At 45.0% G+C, this 13,905-nt stretch overlaps 1 protein-coding gene across 1 annotated transcript in view; it reads left to right on the top strand.

Annotated features, from left to right (window-relative positions):
* CD81 (CD81 molecule) overlaps nucleotides 1-13,905 on the top strand; it is a 180,243-nt gene that overhangs the window by 31,033 nt on the left and 135,305 nt on the right. Inside the window, exon 2 of the mRNA XM_085644944.1 lies at nucleotides 4,494-4,608. Coding sequence (XP_085501070.1) covers nucleotides 4,494-4,608 — 115 coding nt within the window. The remainder of the gene's footprint in view (nucleotides 1-4,493; nucleotides 4,609-13,905) is intronic.

Consider the following 13,905-nt stretch of genomic DNA (forward strand, 5'->3'; position numbering starts at 1 on the left):
CCTTAAGATAGAGGGCATAAGTAATTACGGGAGTGGCTTAAAATATGTGAACTAGACCTGGGCTCCTCAGTATGTCGCCTGAATAGTATGTGGGTGCCTAACTGAATTCTTCTGTTGCATCCAGACACATAACCTACGGAGACTCGTTTAGTTACAGTATATTTAAACAAGCCAAACCTATTGGCTTTGCACATGTGTTGGCAGTATCAAATAAATGAATGACCACTGATTTTATTGTGAATGATTAGAATTGAAATGTTTGAAGTCTGAAAATACGAGAATGTGAAAACAAACATTACTAAGGTCTGTGCAAGGGGGTGGATATCTTCAGTGTCCCATTACTCCGGACACCCCCTTCCCCCCCCCCCCCCCCCTTTCTCCCACATTACTTTGTTTTGAAGTCTCACTCTCGGACACACTCTTATTCCCCTCTAAATTATGAAAGGCTGCTTTATTGATGACCGGTGCACATCACGCATCATAAAATAAACCCTAGGCCTTTGCCTCACAAAACTATACCTCACTATATATTAATTCACCTACTTCCCCCGAGCACCGCACCCCTTAACATCTTTATCTTGCAACTGTAAATCCTACCCGTGCGAACTGTTATCCATAACACTTGGCTACACCCATTACCACCTAACTAGGTATCCTACCTCTTAACGTTTTGTTTCTTCCTCTGTTTAACTTTCTTACCACCCCCCCCATAGTCCTAATTCCCCTATGTTCACAACCTTCCTGTTAATTAGGGCTGTAAGTGGGCCGGGTCTCACCGGTGCTGAGCACAAGCAGTTTTTAGGTCTCGCCTGACCCAGCGCATGCGCTGCTCTGGCGAGACTTATTGAGAGGGCTCCAAAAAGTGCTACCAGGCCAGCCTAGAGCTACAGTGCATGTGCGCGGGCGCGCTCGCTGCTTTTACCGCGATTACTTTCACTTTAGCGGCTGCACGGCCGCTTTGATGTTTGATCATGATCACTTTCACGGCCGCTTGGCATAGCCAATAGGTCTCGCCTTTGGGAACTTATAAGTGTTTAGTTATGCAACTGTTGCATGGCTAAACACTTATAAGGTCTCAAAGGCGAGACCTATTGGCTATGCCAATGCTTGTTTAAAGGAGGCCTTGAAACATCGGGCTCTGTTTTGTTCCCGGACTGCAGTGACAGCAGGCACATCAATGTGCGCCTGTTCACACTCCTTGCTTTTCACTCGTGGAGAAGTTACGGCATGACATCATGCCAGGAGAGCGTTGTAGGGGAAGGGAAATCCTTTAAAGAGTCATTTTCTCTCCGGATTTCCCTTCACTTTTTGAAACTCAGGAGCAGCAACATTGTCGTGGTGTCACCAGGGTGTTAAGTGGCAGCTTTTTCAATAATGTACAAGCCATAGTTGCTGATTATCTTATGCAACTAAACCATTGACAAAGCCAATAGTCTTCACTTGTAGGTATGATATTACTTGTATCGTATATCTGGATGCAATGACAAACCGCATAATACAAGTCGGACGGCACACTATGCTATGCACAGATTTTTAGCTTGCTTGTTTTTAAGCCACGCCCTTAATTACATCGGTCATCCCCCTTTGAGAGACCCTCCCAGTTTTTTCATCCAACTTAAAGCCCTGCTCTTAATCTATAACCATGGCAACTGACTTACCACTGCCACTCAGAAAAGACTTACCCCACTTTTGACTCCCCCGGGCGCACCCTTAACGCTCCGGAGCCTTGGCCGCACGACCCCCCAATGTATCTGTTTATTCAGAGGCTACGCTTTGCTCATCGTCCTGGTCCTATCACGACCTGTAAACAAACTGTAAAAACGGGCTGTAAACAAACTGTAATTATCTGATACAGAGCTTTCTGAAGCCCGTACCATGACCGATAACATTGTCTCCAACCCTCGTGCTTGCATGACGGCCTTTATTTCGACTGACCGGATACAAAACGGGGCCAGATCTCTGCCGTAGTTGGTGCTAGAACCACGTGATTTGTTGTGATATTCACCATTTTTTAATGCCTCAAACGCCCTGTATCGTGAGGTAAGCCGCTTCTGCCTAACCTTGGGAGACTTGCACGTTGAAAGAGATTACATTGTTCACCGCATTGGAGCGCATGGCACCCCAGGCCTTGGAACCGCTGCTGCCAATCAGATACTGCCGGCACCCAGAGAGAGAGCATGTGCCTGCTGACAAAAGAAAGGTACTTTTATGGGTAAACGCGAGCAACGTAATTACCTCCGTTGAAACCGGTGACTGTCCTCACGCTACAGTCTTCAGGCGCCTAGCCTGTGTCTCCAGAGTATATGTGGTCACTATTTAAGCCAATAAGCAAAGTCTAGCTTTACAACCCTTCTTTAACGCCTGCCGTGTGACGGGCAGTTTAACTAGTACTACCACCATTTGCGAGGGGTCTGCCATGTCCGTGTCTCCACCTCTGTTCACCCGAGTCTGCATCTGTCTGTAGTGCCAGTGCCACCTCGGGCAGAGGAAGGCATGGCCCTGGGGAGGCTCAAACTGTGCCCGGACCAGGACATGTGACACAGTCCCCAGAGCTCACACCGATAGCTGGTATAGCCCCACACTTAGTCTAGAAACCACCAGTGATTTGTTGCTGGTGCCACATGTGTAAGCCTAGTCTTCTCCCATACCCACGTGATGCTGGTCCCCCGAGTCCCTTTCTGTTGATACTAGCAGTTTCCATAAATCATTGGGTGATTAAGGCTGCATTCCGATCTAAAGTCCCCATGGGAGATGTAGTTTTACTTGTCTAGGAGAACCTTGATGACAAACAATTTGGAACACACTTCTTCGGGTGCTGCATCTGCAAATTCTGAAGGCAATGAGTCAGAGCAAATGTAAAACATGGCTCCACATATCAGAACAACCCTGATCTTCCTCTGTTTATATATTAAAAAAAAAAAAAAAAAAGCTTTTTTCAAAAGGCAAATTGACATTCGGTAACTTGTTATTTAATCGCAGTTTGTTTTTGCGACCTAATTCCAGTTCGCATTTGGAAAGGGCATGTTCAGGACATCCCTTCCAAATTCCGAATCGGTGTGTGTTGATATCTTGCGACCAGCTTCCGTAGGACCATAATACTTTACCACCAATTCAAAATGGATGGTAACCGATTCGCAAACATAAAGGGGTCATCATGGAACCCCTTTGTGAATGGTATACAAAATATTTTTTATGAGCAGGCAGTGGTCCCAGGCCCTAAATCGTTAAAAAATTTGACTTTTTTTTGTTTTGAAAACTCCTCCATCCCACCCAAAAAAAAATGCTTTATTAATAAGCAGTCACAGACCTGGTGGTCCAGCAGGCAGGCCACCATCCCTGCCAAGGAAGTGATTCCTAGTGCGTCGGAAATTGCGACCTACCTCATCAATATTATGAAGGTAGGACAATTAGTGACTCACTGGTAATTGCCATTTTAAAAATAAAACTGTCTTGCATTAGGAATTGCGATTTCCGAATTGTGATTCAATAAGAAAACTAGGGATTCGTCCCTGCAGACAGGCAGTCATTGCATGTTTTAAACTGACGGACACAATCCTGAATTGTCCTTTTTCAAAATGTTTAATTCAAGCAGCACAAAAACTGAAGGAGTACGAATTTACTTAAATGACGCAGCCATATCGTATGTACCCATCCTGTCTGGTTCTAAGAGTCTTAAGTAAACCCACCGAGGTATACATGTAACATTATTTTATGGTATGCTACTGCTTTTAATAACTTGCACAATAGATGTTTATCTACCTGATGTCATGCACAAGAGTGCTTCTACTGGTCTATGGTCCTTTTCTCCATGCCTCTGACAAAAGAATCCGATGCCCGAGGCGGCTGTCCTAGAGTTCTATTAATTTAATAGCCACATTGAGTCTGCGCAATTCCACACTAAACCTTACTCTTTGAAGAGAGCTCAGCATTGCAACACATTTAAATGTTTCCCTTTGGTTTACATGACTGTTTTGAAAATGCTGTATTTCATTCATGAATTTTCTTACTGAAATGGTTTTAATTAACTATGCACTTACAAATAAACTTTAACTTGGTTCGGTAAGAATCAGAATTTGAAAGTAGCAATTTCTAATTTTGTAATGTTGATACCTCTGGCCATCTGTCTGTAAACCATGAAAATCGTCTGACTTTCTGCTAGACCTCTGATTCTTGCCATACTCGGGTGATCCCAGTGTGGGGCTCCTGACTCCGAGATTGGTCCTAATCTTGGAAGCCGGGCTTCAGATGTTATATGCCTGTAGTTCTTTCCTCTAGTGAGCCCTCGTCTGGTATACTCGCTACTCTGATTCACTTTTTTCCCTATCCCAAAAGCTAAGACAACCATATTTTGTGTCGGGTTCACTGATGGACCAACAGGCCAAGAGTCCCTAGTCAAAACCCTGACATGGGTCATACTTGGAGACTCCCTCAAAGGTAAACAGTTGGGTGGGTACCTGTGCATGGAGTACTGATTCTCTGTTCTTCTCCTTCAGCTGGCTGGTGGTGTCATCCTTGGTGTGGCCCTTTGGCTTCGTCATGATCCTCAGACCTCCAACCTCATGGTGCTGCAGGTCGGGGAAAAGCAGCCACCAACCACGTTTTACGTTGGTAAGTGCCGCCTGCCATGGTCCGTACAGCTCCTTCTGGCAGAGTTTGCTTTTATCTTAATTTTGTTGTCTTTTAATTTCCTGGTATTTCTTTCTCTGTGTATGCCAAATTTTGTACAATTACATCCATGGGGAGAAGACTGTTAAATTTCACAAGAACGCTGCAGTTACTTTGTTGGGCTGTAATCTGGGACACTGAAATTATGCACATCTACGGCTGCTGCGTTCTTTTGCTTGCTAGTGGTAGGGAGAACCTATTTAGGACTGACGTTGAAAAGCTACTGTGTGGTAGAAGTGTTTTTAATTTAATTTTTATTTTTATTTTTAAAACTAGTGACCTTGTATCGGAACCCTGGGTGCACAGGAGACAGTAGGTCTGGCTCCTCATGAGTGTGACACTCATTAATGCCATCTTGACTCATCACAGCAAGACCAGTTCATTGCCATAGTCTTGCGACCGAGACTAGCCACTTTTCAATTAAAATGGCAACTTCCGGTCTCTAGTCCTCAAATTTCTTACTAAGAGCCCTTGCATTATTTCTGGAATCGCTGTGAGGTCTGCTGGTCCTAAACTAATAAATGGTGTATTAAGCTGGATTCTGCTTGGTGTCGGTGAGGGGGACTGTGCTCCCCATTCTAACCAAGCACTTTAAGTCTACAGACAAAAGGGATGCTCCAGACATTAATGTACACTGAGGTAGCTTGAATGAAATGCACGATTAATGGGGTCCTGGATGAGAGCAATTTGAGTCTGACCTTGAATTTGAAGCTCTGGAGGCAAAAGTTCTACTGGATTCACCCTACGTGAAACCAAGAATTCTCAGGGTACATTGAACATAAAAAAATAATGTTGGAAATAGTTTTAAACCATTCCCTCCCTCCCCTCGGTCTACAAACGAAGAGTAGCATGGCCAGGTCAGAGGTTGCAACCTCATACTACACCGCGATAAGCAAGTCCAAGCTGGCTACCATCGCAACCCCCTTGGGAAAAAAAGCAAATGCTTCTGTTTCTGATGTAATTCTTCCTTTTGATTGATTTTTGTTGGCTGGGGGTGGTCTTATGGATGTCAACCCCTCTGTGAAGTCTTAAAGCCATTGTCCACTTACTTCCTGCCCTTACATCCTATAGCCTATGGATCTAGCTGACGGAGGACAGTTGCGGGGGCCAGACATCCTGGTTTCAGGGCAGGAAGGGATTACAAGATGCCTGGCAGTAGGCAATGGCACATTTACTTCCTATATCCTGCCTGCGCTGTTTCCGGGCACCCCATGTGTACCAATCTTGCCTGCCACTTTTCTAACTGGTCTTTTCTCACATAATAGTTCTTTGGCAGTAAAAGCGTCACAATGCCATTTGACTGATTCTGTACCAGTACCCTCAAGAGTGATTGGCAAACTTATTAATTAATTAGCAATGCAAGCCAAAAACTAAAACACTTCCATTTTGGATACTTGTATACTAGGACAAAATACATTAGGATTACACTTCATTATGTTGTGTACGTGGTAGAAAAACAATTTGAGCTAGTTTATGTAATGAAGCGCCCACAATCTCCAGGAGATTGTCAGGAACTGGCAGCCTTCAGTTTCTCCTCCACAATATGTCTGCATTCAAGTTTATCTTGAGTCATGATCTCACCAAAGCCAGCTACTCAAGGCATCCCAACAAGTTTGATGTGGCATAGTTAGCAGCGTGTATTGTGACTCTACACCGCTGCCATGTTTTATTTCCCAGAAGTCTATACTGGGAATGCTACAGGTGTCTGCTCCATTTTTTTGAAGGTCGAGCCTGGGACATGCCCTTTTGATTGTGACCTTGTTTACAATAAAGGGCCTGGAGCCTGCCCATTGCTAACCATTTGCAGGCTTCACTGTAACTCTTCTTTGCTGCCTCCTTATTGGCCAGTGCAGGCAAGTGTCCTTTCCGTTCCTTTCTGTGAAACCTGGAAGCACAGTTTGGCTCCGGCTGTGATTGAGGTATTTCTTCTTCTCCCCTCCCACTCCTCCTGCCCCATCTGGGTCTCCCTCTCACCTCCCCCGCGACCCCCTAGAGTTGCTTCGCCCACTCTCACCGCTGGTTCTAGTCAAACCGTTGGAGTATAGGCACGGTGGTGGCCTTGGGTTATAATTTTTCGCTTTACGAGTAAAGGATTCTCTTATGGAAAGGTTGTCTGACCTTCCAATCAGAAACATTGTACTTAAAAGAGGTAACACATAGAACATTAGTTGCAGAAATGACACATGAAAGCTCTGAGCTTTGCTGCACAGTAGATCTACATTTGTGGATATCGCCGGGAACAATGGAGAAACAAAGTGGTGCCTGTATTTTTCTGCACCCTCTTGCTGCGGGTTGTCATTTGCGTTTAGTTCACGGCCGGCGAGGCATTGGCACAGTGTTTGGCTTTTGAGTTACTCTGTCCATCTCCATGTGACCCACGAATCTGGTGGTACCGAGAAGCAGTGATTCGTCACCATATCCACCTGCAAAATCCCCACTCGTGTCCTGTAGGTGAGCAGTAGAGTCTGATTGGCGCAGACAGCGAGTCCTCATCCCAACACCTTTAACCTCCAACTAACTACCTCCTTCCTTTATATCCAGCTCAGCAGCCCCAGCCTTTTCTGTGGATGGAACATCCCTGCAAGTTTCCAAGCTAGCCGGCCCACACCTTATGGCTCAGTAATTCATGCTGGTGTAGTCTTTAATTTCTCTGCTTAAATACTTGCTGTGATATGTTACGTTGACCGAATTCCCAATCTTTTCTGCTAAACAGACTTTGTTATAAGAATACTTAAATCCTAGGCAGAACCATGTGACTATCTACTTTTTCTGCACTTTATCTTCTCGTAAGGAGGTTTCCGGTTGCACTGGTTTAGAATTGTCTTTCTCCACTTGACTTCACTCTGCCCTGTTCGGTGCCACTCTTCCCCATTCCACGCCATGCTTTTCTGCCATGCCACACTAACCTTTAGCCATGCTTCTGTATCACCTAGCTAAAAGACCTTGTCAAAGCCAATAGTTGTCACGTAGGCGAGACCTATTGGCTTTGCTAATGCTTGCTTTTCTAATTGTCTCTGATCTTGCCTGCTAGCATATGTGTTGATTCTGTATGCCATCAGACGTGATGGTGATTCGCTCTGTCTGCTAAACATCTTATATACACATATTGGATTGTTTGCACTGCTGACTGAAGGCATTTCTCGTAAGTAGAAAACTAATGTCATTTTGGAAGTGGTCTGAGAAACTATTGAATTTATTGGATCTTGTGGTTTCCCCTAAGTGCTTGGCAGCAGTATTGCCCCACTCTTACCTATTTCCCTCCCACAGATCTTTGACTTGCTCCTGACATTAGTGAATATCTTCGGCAGTAACAAAGGATATCCTTTCGAGATGGGTTTGTAATACCTTCTTTTTAGGTCCAAGCCTACCAGTCAGAGAAGCTGTTTGGTTTGCTAAAGACTAATTGTGGACACTGGGATTGCATCCTGCTCATTGCTGATCATTGACTTTGTGTTTTGTAGCTCAGTTGCTTGTTTCTATTTGCTGGCTTTATTTGTTTTAGGCTGTCCAGCTTGAGTTAGCCCCTCCCATGGAGCATAGTTTTGTTACTGTATTCTTCACAAGTGATCGCTTTCTGTAAACAGGCCTTTCAATCTTGTTCTGACCGTTTCACATTTGCTATGCATTCAAAAACGAAGTTTAGCTGTCTGAAGTCAGAGAAATAGAAGTAAACACCAAGCCTAAGTAAGAGGGTCTGTGTGAGCACACAACAAAATGTAAATGTCTGTACATGAGCTGGACAGGTTTTTCAAGAATATACCAGAATTAAGGAAGCCCAAATGAAGCCTAGTTTTTCATAATTCTAAAGTGTGGTGGTAACAAAATATTTTGATACGATCAAAACAAACCAATACTCTAGTTGACGTTTCCATGTTTGTGCGCTGTATACTTTTATCAGTAAAACTGTATGTCTCTGCAAATGTAAGTCATTTCAATTGAAAATACGTTGTCTGTAATGTCAGTGTGCTACTACTCTATGCGTACTCAGCACTTTGCCACTCCAACACTGACCTGCCACTCACTTTCAGCCATGCTGAACAGCAGCTACGCTGGTGTACAACATGTCTGAAACGCACATTGGACGAGCCAATAGCTCTTGCATAGGCAAGACCTATTAATTCTGCCAATGCTTGTTTAATAATGTAGGGCTTTCACGCCAGGGAGTCAGATCGTGTCAGTTATCGTGTCTGTTGTCTTGGGTGTTTAAACGTTCTCCACGCCTAGCAGGGTAAGGGTCTGCAGCATGTGGGCTATTCTTTACCAGGGGTGGTCGTTACTTGGGCTAAATCCAAGTCCCATGGAGACCGCTTGAGCGGTGCTACAAGAAATGGATGACTCGTCTCCTTTGCCATTGCCTCTGTGATAACTGTTGAATGCAAGTGCTTGACACATGGTAGATTTTCAGACTGGACCTTGTGTCTCCTCAACGGTTATGTGCTGCCTTTTGTTATTTCACACTTTTGGTGTCGTGCAAAGTGGGGACTAATTGCAAAACCTTTCATCTAGTTGAAATGTTTGGGTCTGCCTCAGAGGTTCTTAAGTTTTACTCTGCGTCGACTCAGATGCCCAACATGCATCCTGGAAATCTTAAGATTGTCGCAAGTCTGAAGGCCTTGACTTGGTTAGAAAGATTGGAGCATAAACACTCCTTCCATTTCCTCTCGAAACCAAAAACATTCCAGACCATATTTTTGCCAGGAAAGTCAGTTTCTGTTTTGAGTTTCATTACAATTTCTGATTGTGTTTTTTTTTTTTTTTAAGCGACGAATTTTCACTGCTATGGAAAGTGCTGGAAAACACGAGCTGCTTGGAACAGATATTAAAAAAAAAAAAAAAATGAACTCCGAGTGTTACTGCAGTGGAGGAGGTCACGGTTGGGGTTTGGTTCTGCAACATGACTGTCTCCCAGCTGTGCTTTTCTGCAGGCATATATTTTCAGTATTGCTTTTCAAGCCCTATATTTCACTGAAACAAACCCCAAATTGCCTCTGTCTGGGGCCTGCACCTGCGAGCATCTGGGGGGCCTGGCCCTGTGCCTGTATGGCTTTCCCTGAGCTTGGCCCAGGTTGCATTGCTCTGTGCCCGGTCTTGTATGTCTCCGCCTGTGCTCGGCTCTCCTTGCTGTGGTGCTAGGGCCAGAGTACTCTGTTCTCCTGCGTCCGGTTCACTATGCAATTCATCAAGCCCTGCCCAGAGACTGTGCCATAGAAGGATTCTATATTGGTCTTAATGAGAACTGCCAATCCCAGTCCAACCAGAGGTAGCCCTTGCGGAGGCTAGCTCTGCCGAGCCATTTCCAGCACTCCTGTTCTTTCCACAGGCTTGCCTCGCCGCCTCCACTTTCTCCATCTACAGTTTTCGAACTTCAACCCTCTTTCACTCTTATTCCACAATTTTCTCCTCCAGACTTCTTACTTCTGCTTCCCTGCCTTGAGATTCATTTCCTCGCTGTGGGTGGACCTATGGCCCAGCAGAGCTTCTCGTTTTCCAGTCAGATTGAGTTGGGTAAGTAATGCCTTATTCGCGTCGTCGAACTGCTCACCTTCGTGGAGATGGACACAGCACACGGCTTCGTTCCATAAGAGTGGGGAGACCAGTAATACAGTTCAATGTATTTAAAAATAAAATAAGGGACACCCAGGCATGTACAACTAGAAATGATTAGTGAATTGTACCTGCATGTGGCCGTATAATTTTGGGCTTGGTAGGGCCTGGCAGGGTGAAGAAACCTGGGAAGCAGTAGCACTGAGAAAGTAAGAGCCTGGAAACTGGGACCTGAGTGTTCTGCGGCTCTTGGCCTCGATCTACTGGGCTCCTCTCAGAGACCTAAACCGATTCTGCAGTTTTGGCAGGACGCTGCATGATTAGGCAACAGCACAGGCCCGTAGATCTCTGCTCCCTCGCCTGGGAGTGGCTGCACCCAATGGGAGATGCTTTTCGTTCCCTACAAGAAGTAGTGCTTAACAAACGGCTCATGAGCTCCACAGTCTGAGTTCTGTACCCCTTGTCCCTCAACTCTGTTGAACATTCCAAAAAACACACAGCTACTATTGAACAAGAGGCTCTCGGACCACCACTTCCTCTTGGCCATGGTCAGCAGGGAGTGACTCGTAAGGACGCTCGCCTTCTGAGAACGCCACACCTAGCTGCCCATCGGTGCCGAGCTGACCGTCCACACCCACCGCTTCGGCAACGAGTGGGGCTTTGGCACCGAAACACAAGCACGGGTCAGAGCCAAAAGCTTTGAAGCCGGCTCCGTAAACGGATACCGAAAAGTCAGTGGAGCCTATCCTCCATAAGCTGCAGGAAAAGCTGGATGCTCGTCAAAAGTATACCCATATTCAGCCCGATACCGAGCATGCCAGTGATTTAAGCCTTTGGGTCCAAATACGCTACCATCGAGCAGACTGTCTTTTAAAGAGGGACTTTACTTACCCACACCACCTTAAAAGGAAGAAAATGGACCAGGCCACTAGACTTTACCTCTTCCACCACCATCCCCACCAGACATACCCGCTCCACTGCATTCTGAAGAGCCCCTAGATCGCTCACCTCTAGGATCCCCAGGTAATAGTACAAGGTGACACAATGCAGGGGTTGACACCTTTGGGACACCACCACACCCTGACCCCTTATGTTGTAGACCCTCCAGGGGACACTGATCCAGATTTATAGCCCGCCCATCCAGCTCCTCCTGATGATTTCACTGCATATTAGGAGCTAATGGGTGGGGCTGCCACCTTTCATGACGTACTGCTCCACAAGGAACCCTTAGAGGATTCCCTCTTTGAGACCCTGTCATGTACACTTGGGTCACTCAATACTGACCCATGCTAACAGGAATGATATATACACACACCTATACCCACCAGATTCGCTTGTGATTACAGCTGCTCAGAAGTGCTCAGAAAAGGGGGACTAGAACTTGTCTCGGAGGGCAAACTCTAGGTCGAAAACCTCTTTATTCAGCAATATTTTGCCGAAAAAGTATAATCATAAATTCACAAAGCATTTTCTTTGTTTCCCAGATACAGTTATGGCAAATGTATCAGTTGAAAAAGCATTCTAAAAATGGGAGTGGAAAATCCTACACAAAATAGTTTACATTAAATTAAAAGGTTAGATATTCAGATCGGTTTCTTTTTTGTAACGTGCTCTTGATAAAATTCAATACTGCAAGACCTAGATCAATCAAAGAAAGCTTTTGCAAAACTTCCATAGCAGTCAAAGTGTATAAAACCAGCCTGGCAGGCAATGTAGGTGTTTAAAAAGGCAGACCTAGGTTTTGCTTAGAGGGCCGAATAAAATTAGGTGACCTGTGCATTGTTTGGAGACCTGGTTACAATGGCATGGCGGCAAATCAGGTTTCCATATACATTGGATAGGGAAGGCCAATTTAAAATGTACAAGATTGAATAACCGTTACAAACGGGTGATTAAAAGGGTTTTCAAACCAGCACAGATGTAACGTTCTGGATTTCTGACTCTGGCAATAAAAACTTTAAACTCCATGGTCTTCTGGTTCAACCTGTTACATAATCTGTTGCTTATACAGGACTCTACAAAACGAGATTTCACAATATCCTCTGCATCACCAGTAATCGATTAGGGTTGTGTGAACATTTCTGGGAGGCCTAATTTATCAAAACGTGTTTTTACATTTGCCATCCATGGTATCTTGATTACATTTTAGAGGGATAAACCATCTAGGCTGCACTCTCACCAAGCCAGCTTCGGGGTGCAGTCAACATTTATTCCAGAGTAGAAGTGAGGCTAATCCGATCCGGTCCTCTACAAAGGGTAAGCCGCATTATTTGTGGGAAATAAAATGTGCAGAGTTTCAAGGAGCTGCCAGTACGTTCTCAATGTGCTGTAGTAAACCTGCATTTTAGTATCCCCAGCCCCGCAAATGGCGGCAGAAATCCATTTGGTTTTAAATAGTGATAATCTCTGGCAAAGGTTTGTGGTTTAAAATCCTTGAGAAACGAAAGATGGCTTCTGTGTTTCTAGCCAGTTGCTGTGATTAAAATATGTGCTTTCCAGCTTAACTTGGAACTAAGTAATACCCAGATAATTACAATTGTTTGCCTTATTGACTTATTGAGTACATCTCCCCCTCCCCTACCCCCCCCCCCTCCATTATGAGGTGCTTAGATGTTTTTGTTTGTAGGCCTACATGTCCTAATCTAAGATTTTGACTGATTTATTTTAGGATCTACTCCCTCCATAAACTCTATAATGGTCTAACAGTTTCTGTGAACTATTGGGTGTATGGGCAAGCAAAACCACATCATCTGCATATAGGAGTATGTGTAATGATTGCCCACCTATCTTTGGTACATCTGGTAACTTGTATCAAAATACCTAGACTCTGCTGACACCACAGCTAGAGACCTCCATACCATCATCTTGCTTCAATGCCACGCATGCCTGCGTAATTCTAGATTCAAACACAGGTACAACAGAATCTCCTAAATATACCCTTTGATAAAGAACATCTCTTTGGTCCCCAAGTTGAAGAGGCCCTGGGGAAAAATGTTAAAAGAGACCGTGAAATCAATGGAGGCCTTAGAACCTGCTATTCCCTGTGGCTCCTTTTGCCACTCCAAGTATTGTGGATTTTCCAAAACTACCACTTCGGACGCCTCTACCACCTACCAGCATAGTCAAAAGCCAACATTCCTCTTTAAGAGGTTACTATAGAGGCTCCTACTGTGGCAACCATGCCAAAGGTAGGGGCAAAGGTGCTTCCCCAAGTGATGGAAGACCCACCACCACACTGACTTTCCTCACCTTTCCACCTGACCACATAACACCTGAAAGGGGGTAGTTTACAGGATTGTCTACCCACATGGCAATTGATGACATCAGACCAGTTGGTGTTGGACATTCTCCAACATGGCTATTGTCTGGAGATAATCACTTCGCCTCCCAACATTCCACCTCGCACCCACAGGTTATCACTGGAATATCAAACGCTGCTCAAACAGATTTCAAGCCCCTCTCAAAGGTGCTATAGAACTGTCCCTGCACGCCATCAAGGGTCATGAGTACCCCCCCCCCTGTACTTCCTAATCCTCAGAAAGGATGCATCTTTACTTCCCATTCTAGACCTAAGGCCCTTAAACCACTACATCCTGTCGGTGCATTTTCATATGGTCCTGCTCCAAGACGTGATCCAACTTCTCCAATAAGGCGACTTTCTGGCGACCCTAAATTTAAAGGACGCCTATTTCCGCA

Source organism: Triturus cristatus, chromosome 3_1, assembly GCF_964204655.1.
Source record: "Triturus cristatus chromosome 3_1, aTriCri1.1, whole genome shotgun sequence".
Taxonomy (NCBI): domain Eukaryota; kingdom Metazoa; phylum Chordata; class Amphibia; order Caudata; family Salamandridae; genus Triturus; species Triturus cristatus.